The 16231-nt window shown below is 35.7% G+C and overlaps 1 protein-coding gene across 1 annotated transcript in view; it reads right to left on the reverse strand.

The window, feature by feature from the left end:
- RYR3 (ryanodine receptor 3) overlaps positions 1-16231 on the reverse strand; it is a 256319-nt gene that overhangs the window by 12289 nt on the left and 227799 nt on the right. The window contains exons 92-99 of the mRNA XM_068946291.1: positions 15446-15504; positions 12580-12748; positions 11874-11960; positions 9594-9791; positions 8579-8709; positions 1977-2019; positions 1284-1411; positions 265-325 (exon numbers count right to left, since the gene is read on the reverse strand). Of these exons, the coding sequence (XP_068802392.1) occupies positions 265-325; positions 1284-1411; positions 1977-2019; positions 8579-8709; positions 9594-9791; positions 11874-11960; positions 12580-12748; positions 15446-15504 (876 nt within the window). The remainder of the gene's footprint in view (positions 1-264; positions 326-1283; positions 1412-1976; positions 2020-8578; positions 8710-9593; positions 9792-11873; positions 11961-12579; positions 12749-15445; positions 15505-16231) is intronic.

Here is a 16231-nt window from a genome sequence, read left to right on the forward strand (position 1 = left end):
GTATCATTAACTTCCAAAATCCTGACATTGTATTAGTTGTGCAATTGCACATCGCCCTTTGGAATCAAAAATAAATACTCTAACACAAATATAATTTAAAGCAATTTGCTGCAGCACAAGATAGGAAATAACATATTTTGTATTGGTTGTGTAATTCAGTACTATTTATGTATGTTATGTTTGTTTATTAAAAAAGTAGATGATGTTTCCACATTCATGTTTAAAGTAGATCAAAGTATGTTCTTCTAGGTTTAACCTACTTACGTTATCAGTGAAAACAACACCAAGCTTCCAAATATGGTACTTCATATCAATGGAGCTTAACCTAGGGAATATCACATTTTTGGAATATATAAACATCAGAATAAAGTATTTAATGGTTATGATAAATTTCATTTTCTTAAATTAAGTTCAACCGTCTAAGCATATCTTTGCATAATAACTAAACAAACAACTAGTATTTTTTCCTTCAGAAAGAATAAACAATGAACTAGGCTTGCCACTTCACATTTGTTTGCTGAAGGCTGTGATGAACAGTAGCTGTTTCTTTTTTGAGTCATATAGAGGTTTCAGCAGATTTCAGAGAGAATTCATTAATACATTCTAAGCCATTGAAATTGTTGGAACAATTTCAAGCAGGTAGGATACTGCCCTATTCCAGACTTGCAAAAATTAATTCTGTCTGGTGCAAAATGTTGCAATATTACCACGAGAAAAGCTAATGCCTTCCGTAAAGTTCGAAATGTTTCAATAGCCATCAGATTACTTGTGAACAAAATTCCTTTCTCATGTGCGACATAGGAATAGAAGAAACCAAACTCTCACAGGAGCCTAAATCATCAGTGAAACAGGACTTGAATGACTTACACACTTTCAATCTCTTATCTTCATTAATTCAAAGATGGAAGCCACAAATCACCTCTGCATTCTTTTTCTAAATATATGTTATCAGTAGATTTTTTTTGTCCTTACGTTTTAAACTAACTCTGAGTGAACACCTAAAGAACATTTAGATGTTGCACTGTTGTTTAAAATAAAGTGCCCAACTATTTCAATCATCATCATTTACGATTTTTTCTTATTTTTATAACAGAGACATATGTACATTTTCTTAAAACGTGTGTTTATTTTGCTTCCTCACTAAAAAGACTTAACCATCTGAATTTTCAATGCGGAGGAAAAAATCACTGCAATCTCAGTACAGAATCTGTTTTCATCTTTGACAGTGAACATATGCCAACATATGATTTTGTTTGTTTGTCTGTAAAGTCCAGAAATCGTACCATGATACAAGAGATGCCTCTTCTGGTTCGCTCTCTTCTACAGGACTAAAATCAAGGGCATTTTTGTCCAAACCCAAAAGTTCTGCTATGCGCTCTGCTCCGTATAAGTCCCCGTACTTGTTAATAACCTAAAAATGGAAGAAGAGAAGCTTTTGCACAGAGTAAGACATTGGAGACATTCGCTCTTCCCCAAGCCAGTAGTTGTCAGAAATAAAACAGTCATAACGCTACAAGAACAGTGAGAATTTGCAGGAAGCCAGGGGGGTTGAGGGTAAGAGTACAAAAAAGAAAAATAGAAGCATTAAAGGCTATTATCTGAAAGCTTCTGTATAATTTGCAATCATTTAAACCGTCATGTTTTTCTTTTTTTCGGGGGATGAGGGGGCTTTGTATCCGAAAGATGACAACAGCTGTAAATTAGAACTGGGTGGCTGATTGACAGCACCAAGTTATTTAGAACGTATGCATCTGGGAACTAAACAAAAACGTTCTTTCTTTCTCCTTCCTCCCACCTCTGCTACAACTGCCTCTTAACTCTGAGATTTACCACAACAATGACTTCCATAAAATAAATTTCTGTTCTCAATTTTTTGTGTATTTGTGTGTACATAAATACATTATATGTAGATATCCAAATTAACTGACTAGTAGGTTATTACTATGGCTAACATAACAGAAATATAAAAAGCTTACCTTCCGTTTTACAAATTTGTCCCAGTAATTGCTAGGAAAGGACCTGCATAGATAGGGCAAAGATATTTCAAGTTATTTAATTTTTATGGGAAGGGAAAAAAAAAACAAAATAGAAGGAAATGGCATGTTCATGATCACTGCAGATTTTGGTACAATTTTGTTCACTTACACACTGCACTTTGAATGATGAGAACAATTTCTTTTGATGCAGATGGGAGTTGTCAGGACAACCTGTGGCCTATTTGAATTTATGATTCACTGCAACATCATCTTTCTTTTTTCCCTTCCCTTTTTCTCAGCCATAAATATCACGACTGGCTACAAAAGACAGCAGGCTAAATATTATCACTTAGTGATCCTAACGGCTCAATAATAGCAGAGTTGTCACTGTAATATCACTGATCTCCTAAATAAAGCCTTTACTGTGCCCAACCACAAGATCAGGACGGACAAACAAGCCTTGCATTTTGTGATGAAAGTATTAGAGTTTTGCAGTATGAATCATTTTTCACTTCACTGGATTACATTGCAATTTGACGTTGAACACTGAGGAACCAGTAGACGGTCTGTAAACAGATGACATTAACATTCAAAAAATATTCTAAAATATAGAAAATTGCTATGATCATTTGGAAAAAAACAGGGATTATGGGCAAGCTTGTTCTGAGGTGTATCCTCCTTAGATCCTTACTGGATCTGAAATCCCAGAACAAGACCAGATTAAAAACAAAAAAATTTACAATTTTAAAGCTTCAAGAGACTTCATGAAGCTAATGGGTGTTTTGCATCTTGCCCCCCGCTCCCTCTCCCCATCCCCCCCCCACCTCAGAACAGCCATGTCCACTGTGCTAAGTAAAACAAAACCTGTTGTGCATGAAAAAGAAAAATAAATGGAGCAGTAAATCTTAAATATTTAAGAGGTGTGAGGCCGGCTGTTCTTGAAAAATTCTATGCTTTTTGCATAGTAGTGATCAACCATAATGCTTCACAAAGCAACCAGTTTTATCAGTGGGAGATCTTACAACAGACACTAGGAAATACATCAGTACGTCAGCTTTGACCTGCAAGAAAAGATGATAATTTCCCTGGCAGTACCTATGTTTTATATTCTTTCTTATCAGGCTAGCAAAGTTTCCCTGATCTTCAGCCTGATCATGACAAGTATCGTTCTTGAACTGCCTTATGAACAGCCATGCCTAGGACTTCCTCATTCTGTCGGTTTTGCTATGTTTGATGTCAGCTAGGAAGAACTCGAATTTGTCAGCAGGAAACGATAAAACCTATAAGGTTTTTCTCTCCGTCTCCTGGATGAGACATGAGAATTGCAGTTATCAGAGTGAGCAGTGTAGAGGTCTCTCTGTGCTGCTTAACAAAATCAAGTCTAGTGCATGTAAATATACAAGAAGGTAAAGAAGAAAAATAACTGCTTAATCTGAAGGACAGTATTGGTAAAACAGAAGAAAGCCTTAACCAGAAGACTGACAGTCTGGAACGCTGTTCTGCTCTGAAGAGTTGAGGCAAACTTCTCAACTCATATTAAGATGGTGCTTGATTTCTGATTTTATGAATGACTTTCTGAATGAAATTACTCCAGACAACTGTTTCAGATAAAAGGCAAATAATTTCAGTTACTCATACAGTATATTCTGGTCCAGTGCTCTACAGTCTTATTTCTGTCCTCGGTTTCTGAGACTTTTAAGCAAAGTCTGTCTCTAATATAGCCAGCTTGCGCCAATGTCTTGTACAGTAAACATATAACTGTGCTGCATTTAGGGTACCTCTTTCGTCCCATTAATTACCTCTTCAGCTTATGAAAAGGACATTTCAGCATATAAACAGCAGTGGGTATCCTGAGGCTATAACCACTGCACTAAACCTGGAGAATCAGTTCATATCAGAAGGAGGGTTTAATCAGCTTAAATTAGACCATATCTTTTACTCAACTTCAGTAGATAGAGCAACATGCTGAAAACAGGCTGTACAGGATGTCCTTTGGGATAAGCTGACAATATGTCTCGTTAATTTATGCTGATTTCTACTGAGAATAGGCTTGCTGACTGTCTAGTAGCTTGATTTCAATAACACAGGTTGGAAATTAAGCAAACTCTCCATTTTCAAAATGGAAGAAAAGAGGTTTTTCCTCTCAGTTTCCAGCACAGCTGAAGTAGCATTTACAATACTCAAAAGCTTGCCCATAGCCCTTGAGGAGCTGGTGGCCTACAAGGATAGACTCTGCTAGCAAACTTGTCATGCTCTGAGGTAAATGGCAAAATAGTCTTGTTTGGCAAGAACTCAAATCACAAAGCTGAATGTAGGTTTTAAGTTGTTGTTATTCCTCTCAGATATCTTAGATCTTCAGGGGTAAGAGGAAATGCAGAAGGCTTATGTTAACTGCATAGATTAAAGGATCCACTACTCAAAATTATGCAGAAATTTGAGACCTCTCTGGTCTCATAGAAGAAAATATCTGAAAGACTGTGGAAAAACTGCATTTTTCTGTCTTCTGTGCCAGCACAAGAACATGAAGATGTTTATAAATTGAGCACAGGGCTTTTTGAAAAGCAGTGCTCAAGAGCAATTAGTTACATGTCAGAATTCCCGAGACAATTAGGGAAGCAGGTGGTAAGTTTACTTCTCAAAGACCAGAATGGATTATTAGCTTTAGAAACAAGTCTTCATTGCAACCAGTCAGCTGGTTTTTAAGAGCTTTGGGCTACAGAGAGGTGGGAATTTCTGTCATATCCATATTAAGGCATCCAAAGAGCATAGGATCTGCTGCGGAAGGCATCTTTTGAGAAACAGTGTTATATTACATTGAAAACAAAATTAAAAGGGTACAGCAGATTTTCAGACAAAGATAGATAAGATAATCTTACAGAGGAGAGTTAGTTTCTAAGCGATGTTTACGAGGGAAGTAGCAAAACAATTTAGAAAACCAGAAGGAGCTTTTATAACTTTGGATCATTCATCTAAATTTACTAAGTTCTGACTGATTAGAATACTGTTCACTGGCCCTATAAAATATTTTGTTTCAAATTATATTCCATCTCATGGTAATTATTCCAGATGGTGCTCTTGACAGCAGTTTCAGTGTAAGTTGATTTTGCCAGCACAGAGCAAGCCTGCACTTCTGGTACCTATACTATTACTATCTTGCACATGTGTCATTAGAAGTATCAGTCTGTCAATACTAAATCAGGAAGTCAGCTTTCTGTAAATGATATAGTATATGCTCATCAAGGGTAAAACTAAACCGTATGGTTTAGTTGCTCCAGTTCAGACCTCGCATTTATTTTCACTCAGTATTTGAAATTTGTCATTGGTACGTTCTCCGATTCTTCAATTTATGTCTTTTTACCTCACAAAAATCCATCAGCCTGATGTAGCTGATGTAGCTTCCTTAGGAAGTTAGTGCCTAGATTTGGGAATCCCCTGCTGTAATCTGTTTAATGTGACCTAAGCCTGTGCAAGTACTGGCTGAAACACATCACAAAGAACAGAAAAACAAAAAAGTGAGAAACTCCTCCTCATTCAGCTCTTTCATCTTAGAAGAGCTATTCAAAGCTTCTGAGGTCAAAGAAAGTCTGTGGATATTACATATTCTGCAAAACTTATCTTGCCAAAAGGTGGCTTAAGTCAGCTGTCAGTGACAAGGACAGAAAACGAGGCTGTCTGGGTACTACCACAGTATTGCCAAAGAGACACAAAGACATCAAGATTTTTCTACTTCAGAGGGCATCGTCTGGTTCACTTACTGTGTTAAGTCTGGCTAACCCAAGACACACGGGATTAAAGAAGTCTCACAATGAACAGTGCCTTTTGGACTCCCCAGAGTAACCACAGGGAAGAAAATACATACTCTAATAAAAACACACTCCATGAAATAATAAGCTTTCCATACTAGCACTGCTATCGCATACTATTATCGTTTGCTTGATATCACTGCTGCCGAATGCTGTATTTAACTTAACTCGTCTTTGTGTAAAGATTATCTAAAAGCACCTCTTCATTATGCATTTGAGGTTGCCCCACAACAGTCGTCTTCTCCATGACTAAGTTTTTGTTCATATCCCAAAAAGGTGTGATCAGGTTCTACTGCCTCAAACCCATCTGTTATTTCAGCAACTTCCCAATTCTTCTGCTTCAGATGTCCAACCTTTGCAGAAGGCTTCTTCGCATTTTACAGAGCTGCTGGGCAACTGGCTCTGTCTCTGATCAATTAGATACTGTCTCATTTATAGGAATTGAAAATTTCTCACAGTGAAAGAAGAAAATATTAACATCATCCTTGGAAAAGTATGAATACAATAGACGCTAGTTACACCATTACAGTTGTCTGACTTTGTACCACTATTGCTGAATGAGGAGTCAGCATGAAGAAATAAAGAAAGGAGCTGAAGAATGAGAAAAGGTTGGATGGTAGTCAACTGCTATCTGCCAAAGGGAAGGCAGAGGAGAAGGTAAATTTTATGCTGAACTGAGCCATAGAAATTACACAAATATAATTTCCTATTGTTATTCAAGTCTGTACTTACTCAGAAATACAAATACTATCTTTTTCAAATATCTATACAAATATTAATAACACAAATCACTTAAGTGCATACATTTAATTTAATTTAAATTAAACAGCAGCCACACTACTGCCAAGACTATATATGCTATCCCCATAGCAGAAAGGAAGCCATAAGTAATATAGGGAAACAAGAAAAATTCCCTATTATCAGAGAAAACAAATAAAAACAAACTTGCAAACTGAATTCAGCTGTGACTAACAACACATTTTTCTGAGAAACATATCAAAAATAGAATGGCTTCTCAGTTTATTACTCTGTATGTTATTACACTTTCTAGCATTTAGTGATCTACATACAAAAATGAAAGAGCCCTCCATATTTTAAAAATACTTTAGCAGAATTTTAAAACAAATTTCAAGTAATCTTTTATTGCAACTTTAATAATACATGCTAGTCTGTAGTTCAAACTGAAATTAATGAAAACTTCTTAAGATTTAGCTGTAGGAAAACAAAGCATTCAATAATTTCTAATATTGTAGAGATTCTAATGTTAATGAAAATGCTAAGGGCACTATTTATAATAACTATATTCAAAAATTGAGTATGATTGGTAAGATAGATATTTTGACTATGTGTATTTTGACTATGTGACAGCATATCACGATCACTTTTGTGCATTGAGTTGATGATTTCTGAGGGCTTGTTTTTATTGAATACTTACTAATGCCTGCACATATTTAAATAATAAATGCTTTATGACTTGCAAAGAACTTGATACATCTTTGCTCTTTCGCAAATTTTCTCTTACTGTCCTTAAACTAGGAGACTGATAGGGAAGGACAGAAATCTAAGCCTAGGTATACCATTTCCAAGATGTGATTCTAATTGTCTTGAAAGACTAAATGATGAAAAATAGCCTGTAGACTAGGCATTATTTCAGGAGAAAAGCATTAATTTACCATACTTCTCTGTGTCATTGCCTCCACATATACAGATTTCCCCCCCCTCCACAATTCTGTGTTTTCTCTGTTCATATGAGAAAAGGCACAAGATAAGCTGGCTCTGTTGTTACTTCTGGCATCCCTGAAAATGTGTGATATATTGCTGTAACATATATTTATGTGCTTTTTGATGAAAAACTAAACCCAGCTTCAGCTACGTACACACATTTCTGCTGTTTATCAGTTTGCCAAGGGAGTACATGAAAGAGATGAAGGGAACTGGTATGTTAAATTTACTTGACTTTTTAACTGCCGTAGGACCTTGCTTATAAAAGTATCTAAAAGTAAAGGCTGTACATGAATCTCTTCAAACTACCTAGTGCTGTTTTCACTCTGTTAAACTGAGAAATAATCTGCTTGACTACATTTGCTAATGGTGATTTAGAATGGCTCATATATCCAAGCTATTGTGGCAGTTCAGTACCTAGAGCGGAGAAAGAAAAACAGTGACCTCTTGGACAGATTGCTGCAGCTCAGCACAAAGAACATACTATATGTTTCTTTCTCTTGCCTACCTTTGTAGCTTTCACACACAGAACAGCAGGTGAATCTCCTAAAATCGGTGTACGACTACTACACTTCTTGTTAAAGCATATAACCTGACAGTAATATCTGTCAGACCTACTCTGGGAGTTCTGGGAATGCTATTTTACACTAGATTTATGTCTCTTATCATATACAGATTTTGCTGGAGAGAAGAGGGAAAGGAGGGCAGTAGAGAATACTGCTGTATAACATGAATGTGAAATTGAGTCAGGAAAAAGGAAGTATGCTATCTTTTAAAGCCTTCTCACAAGTGACTAATTGGTGAAACATCTTGGGGAGGGCTTGAAAGGGAAAACGCACACATCTTGCAAACTCTAGAACAATACAGAGGATGGGGAAAATACATCCCTGTTATGATAATATTTATTAAATAAACAGATAATACAGGATTTCACATTAGAATCGACTACCATTGCATCCAACATAAGGTGAAAAATACATTTCTTTTAGACAGACTAGCGGGCATGTGGACAGGTAAGGCTTAGTGAACTACAATATTTATAAACAACTAAACATATAACCATTTAATTTTACTTACGGAGTGTTTATAACCAGGCGGTCCCATTGTCCTTTAATATCATCCTCAGATGGCTGTTCAGTTATGTACAGACCATCAAATTCCAGCTTTCTAGCTACTTCCTTCTCTCTCTTGAATACAACCAGAGGAACCTATAAAAATGATAGTGGACATGTTTGTTATGGTTAACACATTTTTAGAAGCTGTGATATCTACCTACGGTATTAAGTAGTCTTTGCATCACACTAGCACCCTGAGGACTAGATACACCAGTCAACGATGTTACTGTGAACGACGTTACTGAAGAACGATGTTCTTATCTCAGCCCTAGGGTGTATTTCTGCCTTTCTGCCTTCTTATTACTGACCAAGAAACTCAACAGCTCTTGGAACAAGACCATCAGTAATATGCATATATTCATGCTAAATAACAAAACTCAGCTTTTAGCATAAAACAAAAATTAAGATTCTAGACACTGCTGCATTCACTGCCCCGGTTGTATAATCTTGGGGAACAGCTGAGACTCTTGCTGGTAGCAGTGGTAGTATTGATACAGTATAACTCTGAATTCCAAAATCAGCAAGCCAACAATAAAAGGGAAGGAAGAGGAACTGAGAAAGATGGGTCACCGTGGCAAACTAGGATAGGTACACTTAACTTCCTTCATAATTTCATACAGAGTAAGTTTGCCACTACTCCCCAAAAATTCAAAAAGTAGCTGGAAGCATTACTGCTTTTCTTTTCTCAGATTATTTTCTCATAACAGAGAGGATTAGATTAGTGTAGACAAAAATTGTCTATCAGTATTGTAAAACCCTGTGCTCTCAACTCTGAATTGCTTAAATGACACTGTAATGTGCTTTAGTACTGCCTCACAGGACGGAATTACCTACAGATACTGAGGAAAACATCTGAATATTAAATTGTAAGTATCTAGATAAAAATAGGTACTCCCGATCTCAACTCCAAAAGTCACTTTGGGACAGACAGACTGTCCTTTAATAAACACAGATTAGTAATCAGATTCAGAACTTGCCTTTAAGCAATAGTATCCAATCACACAGACAAAGGAGATAATAGTATGAATAACTGCCAGTGCTCTGAGAGTAGGTGCCATGTAACCTGTACTTTCTTCTAAAACAAAAAACACCATGCCCTCCTCCTCTTCCTCTTCATCAAAAGAGTTCCAGAGATTAGAGTCTTCCTCTGCTTCATCAAGTGGCTCTTCTGTTACCTAAGAGAAATTCAACAACATTAAAAATACACAAGAAGCTTAAAAGCTTTTCCTCCAAATAAATATTTTTTTCCTGTATTATAATTACAAATCCCTAATTTCTTCCAAATAACTGATGTTTGTTAAGTCTGCTCTGCTGAAGATAATAGAGTATTAGCTTTGAAAAATAGTGCCCTTCAGTTTCAGAGCAAGAGCAGCAAGTCTCCTGTATTGTATCACTGAAAAGAGAACCTAGGAAAAAAGCAAGTACTGGCATATCACCATTTACAAATCTCTCCTTTAACAGTGCCATAGTGAAAACAAAACAAACAATAAAAAAGCTATGCAGAAATGTATTATGACAGGAATCAAACAAAGATGGGATGATCTGATATGACTGAATTCGGGGTTTGTTTTATAATCTATATTATTTGTGATTGCTAAACTGTAAGAAGAAACAAGATTGTCTTGCTATCAACTCATGCATTGCCCACGAAATTTTATTTTGTTGCTTAGTTTAGAACTTACAAATTAATGTAGCACTTAATTAGTATTTCATAAATATCCTAAGCCATAAAACTGCCATATTGCCCTACATTCTGCCACCAGTGTTAGAAAACTGGCTTTTAAAGTAAAAGCCGTTAAGTGTCTGTCTTCTGTCAGCTTTCTCTGAAAACCCAGGTCCCTTCTGTCCAGTTTCAGCTCCTATGGACCCTTTCCTGTCCACGATGGATTAACTTGTATCGATGAATATGAACTTTTGTCCTCCCTCTGCAATTGTTGGCTCACCCACAAGACTCAACGAAAGCCATAAAGGAGTGGGGGAGAGAGGGCTGGCAAAGAGAGAATCACACTCCTCTGTATTCCAGTCCACCATCTCTAACCGAATGGGATTGGAAAAGAGAGGCAAGAAGGGAGACTAAGTAGCCCTGACTCTCTCTCTCCTGAAACGGCCAACAGAAATTCTCCCCAGTTTTCAGGTGCCTTTTGTGTCTTTGTCTGCCCTCTCTCTCTGACTATACTGGTATGTAGGAGTTGTTTTTCAAGATATTTGAGATCAGGATTCACTTCTTCATAGACTTAATTGGCAATGTTCAGCAGGCTACTTTTGTCCTCTGTGGACTTCTTGGTTGGGAACAACAGAACTGGGAAATGTAATACTGGAAAACATGAGACTCATCAGCTTATTGCAACTTGCACCCCACATCTAGTAGGGAGAAGACCACCACGTAAAAGGCCCATGTTCCAGGTTAAAGACAAACCAGGACTTTTCACATGGACATCAAACAGGAAAAATTATGACTTTTAAAGGATAGGAGTTCTCTTTAGTGAATTCTACCCCTTTTGATGGAGCGATGTTGTGGAGACTTGGGAATAAAATTAGTGAAGACTAGCTACTTTGTATCATTTGGGTTGTATATCAGAATCTGAAACAACTTCTTGGTTTGGTTCCTAACTTAATGTTAAACCTAACATTAGGTTTGAAGTATGTGTGCATAAACTTCCTCACCATCGACTTTAAAAAAAGAATTGTAGCCAACTATGTAAAGGCATCTTTTGCTTTGTATTTATTTTGCCTGCTTATGCTGATCAATTAAAACCCCAATCTCAGTAGAGAAATATCTTAATCACAACAGTCACTGATTAACAACATACTGGCAATGACAACACAGAAAATAGAAATAAGTATGAAAACAGAATTACACACTCACAAGGAAACACAGTTAAGAAGGGGAAAAACATACATTTGATCATCATCTTTTGGTGCTTGAGTTATTTTAGTCAGATTTCAGCTTTCCCATGACAAGATTTACAATTCAAATGTTAACAGACTTATGTGAATGAATGGAAAAAATGCCTAGAACTCCACTATACGAGATAAATGATTCACTGATCCTGAGCAAAATAAAAACAGGTTTAGTATCTCAAAGTTTTGTTATGAAGTTTAGAAACTTATTTCCTATATAAATGCTTTTAGTTAGTGCTTGAAGGGCCGCAATAATGGCTTTATTAAACAAACCTTAAAACCAGTATTAAATATTTGAATGAAATAATTTAAATGAAAAAATCGTTTAAAGAGCGGTACAACAAGCATAATCTTACCTTGTAAAATAGCAGGATAAAGTTGATGGCAAATGCAACAAACAGAGCAAGAAATCGTAGGTTATAAAAATTTCTTGCCAAGTAATGCTAGGAAAAAAAGAAAAAAAAAAGAGAGAGAAAAATTAGAGATGATCGGTAGCTTTCCAGATATGGAAAACAGGTGGTAAGGTTTCTAAGAAAGTAAATATAAGATTGTATTGCTTTGGATTGCCTTCATATGATGGTTAAAAAGAGTAAGGTCATTTTCTGGCAGTCTATTCTCCCATTCCATGGTAAATAGGATTAAAAATAATAGGCTTAAAATTACAACGGAGAAGACTGAAATACAATATTAGGGAAAACTTTCTAGGAGTAATGACAGAGAAATACTGGAATAAACTACTTGAGCTGGTTGCAGAGAATTCTTCCTTTGACATTTTTAAGAACAAAGAAAGATCTTATATAGGGCACACAATGCTCAAGAGGTTACCTAATCCATTCTGTTAAGTCAAGGTAAAAGAAATTATACATATATACCTTCATTCTTATAATGCTATGAAGCATTACAAATATCACAAAATAATCAATACAGTAAAATTTTTGAAAACTCATGCCAACGTTCGTTTTATAATGAAATTTCTCTCTCCAATTTCAAACATTCTTAATATACGTTCCATATTATATAAATAAAAAATTCAGTGACTAACAGAGTTTCAGTAAAACGTACCAGCATTTTTGTCTGATAAATTTCTAAAGCTTTAAAGAAGTTAGCCATAACAGCCTCAGGTTTCTCAATTTTCTGTCCGTGCCTTCGCTTCTTTTTCTTCGTTTTCCCCTCTTCCAGATGCTCAGATTGTACTTCCTTTGCTTTGTCTTGTTTTTCACCATCTTCCATGCTAGAAGAAAGGTTAGCTAAACAAAAATACCTAAACAAACTTGTGTATTATAAAAGTTGCCATTTAGAAAGAATTCTAATTCGGAAAGGTTGGCTTTGCATGCAGACTATTTTGAGACAGAGAGTGGAGGTCACTGTAAGTAAAGATTTCAGATAGAAAATAAACCCAGAGTCAAAAAGTGACCTTAGTTCCAAGTGATATAAAAGAACAACAGAGTTGCTGAGTGAATGCAGGGTAGATCAACAAGGGAAAAGGCCAAACACTGGGCTGAAGTTACTGCACCAAATGTAAAGTGGATAGCTGTTTGCCGCCAAATCCAGTGATGCACAGGCATATTCAATAAAAGCAATATAAAAACTGTAAGAGTTCATGTGTAATTTCTGGAACCTGAGGCTGAAGAAAAGACAGAAATATTTCAGGATATAGTATGCAATATTATAATAAACGAAGTTCATTTCAGTCAAAGAAGTCACTGCTGTTAAAGGGATGCATGAGTAATGAAGGGGAAATTTCCTTTAGAGAGTTCTGCCTTACAAAATATGAAGATGACAATCAATCCTCCTCTAAAAAGGAGCTGCTTCTATGAAAAATGAGTATCAAGACTAAACGTAGTAGGAAGGGGATTTAGTTACTAAAACCAATAAAAGCTGAATTTGCATATACATTTGAGAACGTAAAGGTATCAAGGTGTCAGAAAGTTTTAGGCGTGAGGATAAAGAAACGCAGTATGCGGTTCAAGGTAGTACCAGTGCAGCAAGAAATATGATGGACGTCTAAGAATGTGTTTATTGTTTTACAAATGAAATACCAGGGCTTATACATATTCTGAAATGTCCTTGTTACAACCTCAGAAATGTAAGCCACATAGAGAAAAGCTGGTTATGTTTACTAGGAACTCGGGAGTGAAAAAGTTTAGAGATTGTTGACTGTCACTCTTTACACAACCAAAAATTAGTCAGATGGCTTGCCAGGAAGATTGACTGAAGTGGAAGTAGATGTTTAAAGTCAAATTTTTTAACTGAAGGCAATTTCAGTTTGCTGAAAAAGTACTTAAGTGGAGAATTAAACATGACAGACAATAGAAAAAAGAAGAAAACAGGAAAATAAGTTCAATAAAATAATACAAGGAGAAAAAGATCGTGTTTATGAAAAATAAAAGGTGAAAAAGCCTAAAATAAGAAAATGAGCGGCATAGAAGATTTTGAGTGAATTGCTAGGTATTTATAAATTGCTTCTCTGAAGCACTGATAAATATACTTTTAGAGTCTAGGATCAGAAGACCAAAATGAGTCAGCAAAGAAGGGGGAAAAAAAAAACCCAAAACAGAAGTATGATCCAACAAAACTTTTACAAAGGGTGATTTAACCAATCTCAATAATTCCAACTTAATATCATGGTCTGGGCAAAACAACAATTTCTGAAACTGCTTATCTTTAAGCATAAAAATGAGAAGTCACTGTCTTCATCCTGAGAAACGCTCATTAACAGATTATTTGGATTCTTGATACAGAAGAACATAAAAATGCGTAAGTGCACTTAGCAATTAACAGAAGTGCTCTAAACAAAGAAAATAATATGCTTAACATCTCTGCAGGGATCGTGGGGGAGACAAATCATGTCAAAACAATTCTGTGACAGTAAAATGCAAGGAGAGGACTTTCTTTAATGAAGAAATGAAAAATATACTGAACCATCACGGATGATGTTGGTGACATACTTCAATGAAGTCACAGAAAAAAAACGTAAATACATATGTGCGTGTGCACATATATAAGTATGTGCATGTGTATATTATATATGTATAGGCATGTGCACATATACATATACATGTAGAGCAAAGGAAGAAAACTATAATTTTCAGACAAGCTATACAAAAAGTATCTGGTCCTAAAATATTGACATATATTAAAATAAACTTTGGCAGAGAAGAGGAGAAAGATGAATGGGGATAAAGTAAACATTTCAAAAATGAACCACATTACAAAAGGAAGAAAAAAAATTGATGGGTAGTATTTAAATATGCAGGTATCTCTAGGAGATGTTCTGCATGTGTCTACAAATATTTTAAAGGCATTTATATAGATTGCAAATCTGCAGTGTGGCTGCAGGTCCAGAAAGATAGCATGGCTCTCATGAAATTAGGATGCTTCTAAGGCAAGGAAAGCATTTCAAAAGCTATTTGTAGGATAACTGGATGAAGGAATATATCCGCTTCAAGTTCACAACTGCTGCTAAAAACACTCAAGAAGAAAAGAATAGACGTAGCTACACTTTTAGGTTGAACTAAGAATAAAAAAAAATGTTGAGGTAGTCAAATCTTGTATTTCAATGATTACCCATTGTCCTATTTATTGCTTGAAAACTCCAGTAGTTAGTAAGGTAAGCATGAACAGCAGCAACGAAAAGTGGTAGAGTTTTTTCAAGATCGGTGCTCATTTTTAAGGGTCGTTGCAGGATTTTGTAAAAGATAATGATTGTTGATTTACATACGCAGTATTGTCAGGGTCCTCCAAAATGAAATTAGCATTTTGTAGCCCGCTGGGATGGATGACCACCTCCTGGGGATTGTGCTACTCTCCAAAATACTGATGAAGTGTCTTGAACACTGAGTATTGATCAGTTTCTTTCTGGCCAAGTTATCTAACATTACCTAGAAGTTGCAAGGAATTAAAGAGCAAGTGCGTAAAAATAACTTACTCGGCCTTCTCAGATTCTGTTTTTCTTTCTGTTTCAGCTTCTTTTGCTATTTCAGGTGCCTGTAAGAACATTTTAACTGTCAGAATGGATCCTTTCAAATAAAAGTTCTGGTAACTCTAATTACTATTTTTAAGAAAAAACTAAAATAATCATCACACTATAATTTTTATTAATACCACATTTTCGGTTTTAAAGTGTTAGATTTTTTTAAAATAGGCAGCTCAGACTAGATTTTAACAGTGAAAACTACATAAATTCTTCTAATAACCTTTTATCAGTATAGTGTTAATCAATACTGTAACTAGAGCAGTTGACTGAATAACTTAAAGGAACTATTCAGTGTTTTGAAACAGATTATGTGATCAGTTGAGGAGGAAAGTAACTTTATCCGGATCATACCCTAAAATACAAACGTCACTCACGAAGACTCAGTGCTGTTACTGGTTATGTGGAAAATGAGCATCAATTTGCCTCATTCCAAATATAAAATGAGGAACAATTTATTATAGCAATGACAGCATCAAAACCTGGAAAAGATCTGTGTAATTATTAGGCACTACAAAACCCAGTTACTTTGTCAAGATCAACTAATGCAATCGACATGAGGCAAATATTTAAACAACATGTACTTAAGCAATATTTCTCCTCAAACTATTTATCTTAGGTGGGTAGACGATCCATTAAACCACTACTGGTACACCTCACAACCATCACAGTATTACATTTTACAATAGTCCCTTGAGACAGTGGAAAATCAATATACTATTTTACAGATGGCTAATTGCA

This window comes from Struthio camelus, chromosome 5 (genome assembly GCF_040807025.1).
Source record: "Struthio camelus isolate bStrCam1 chromosome 5, bStrCam1.hap1, whole genome shotgun sequence".
Taxonomy (NCBI): Eukaryota; Metazoa; Chordata; class Aves; order Struthioniformes; family Struthionidae; genus Struthio; species Struthio camelus.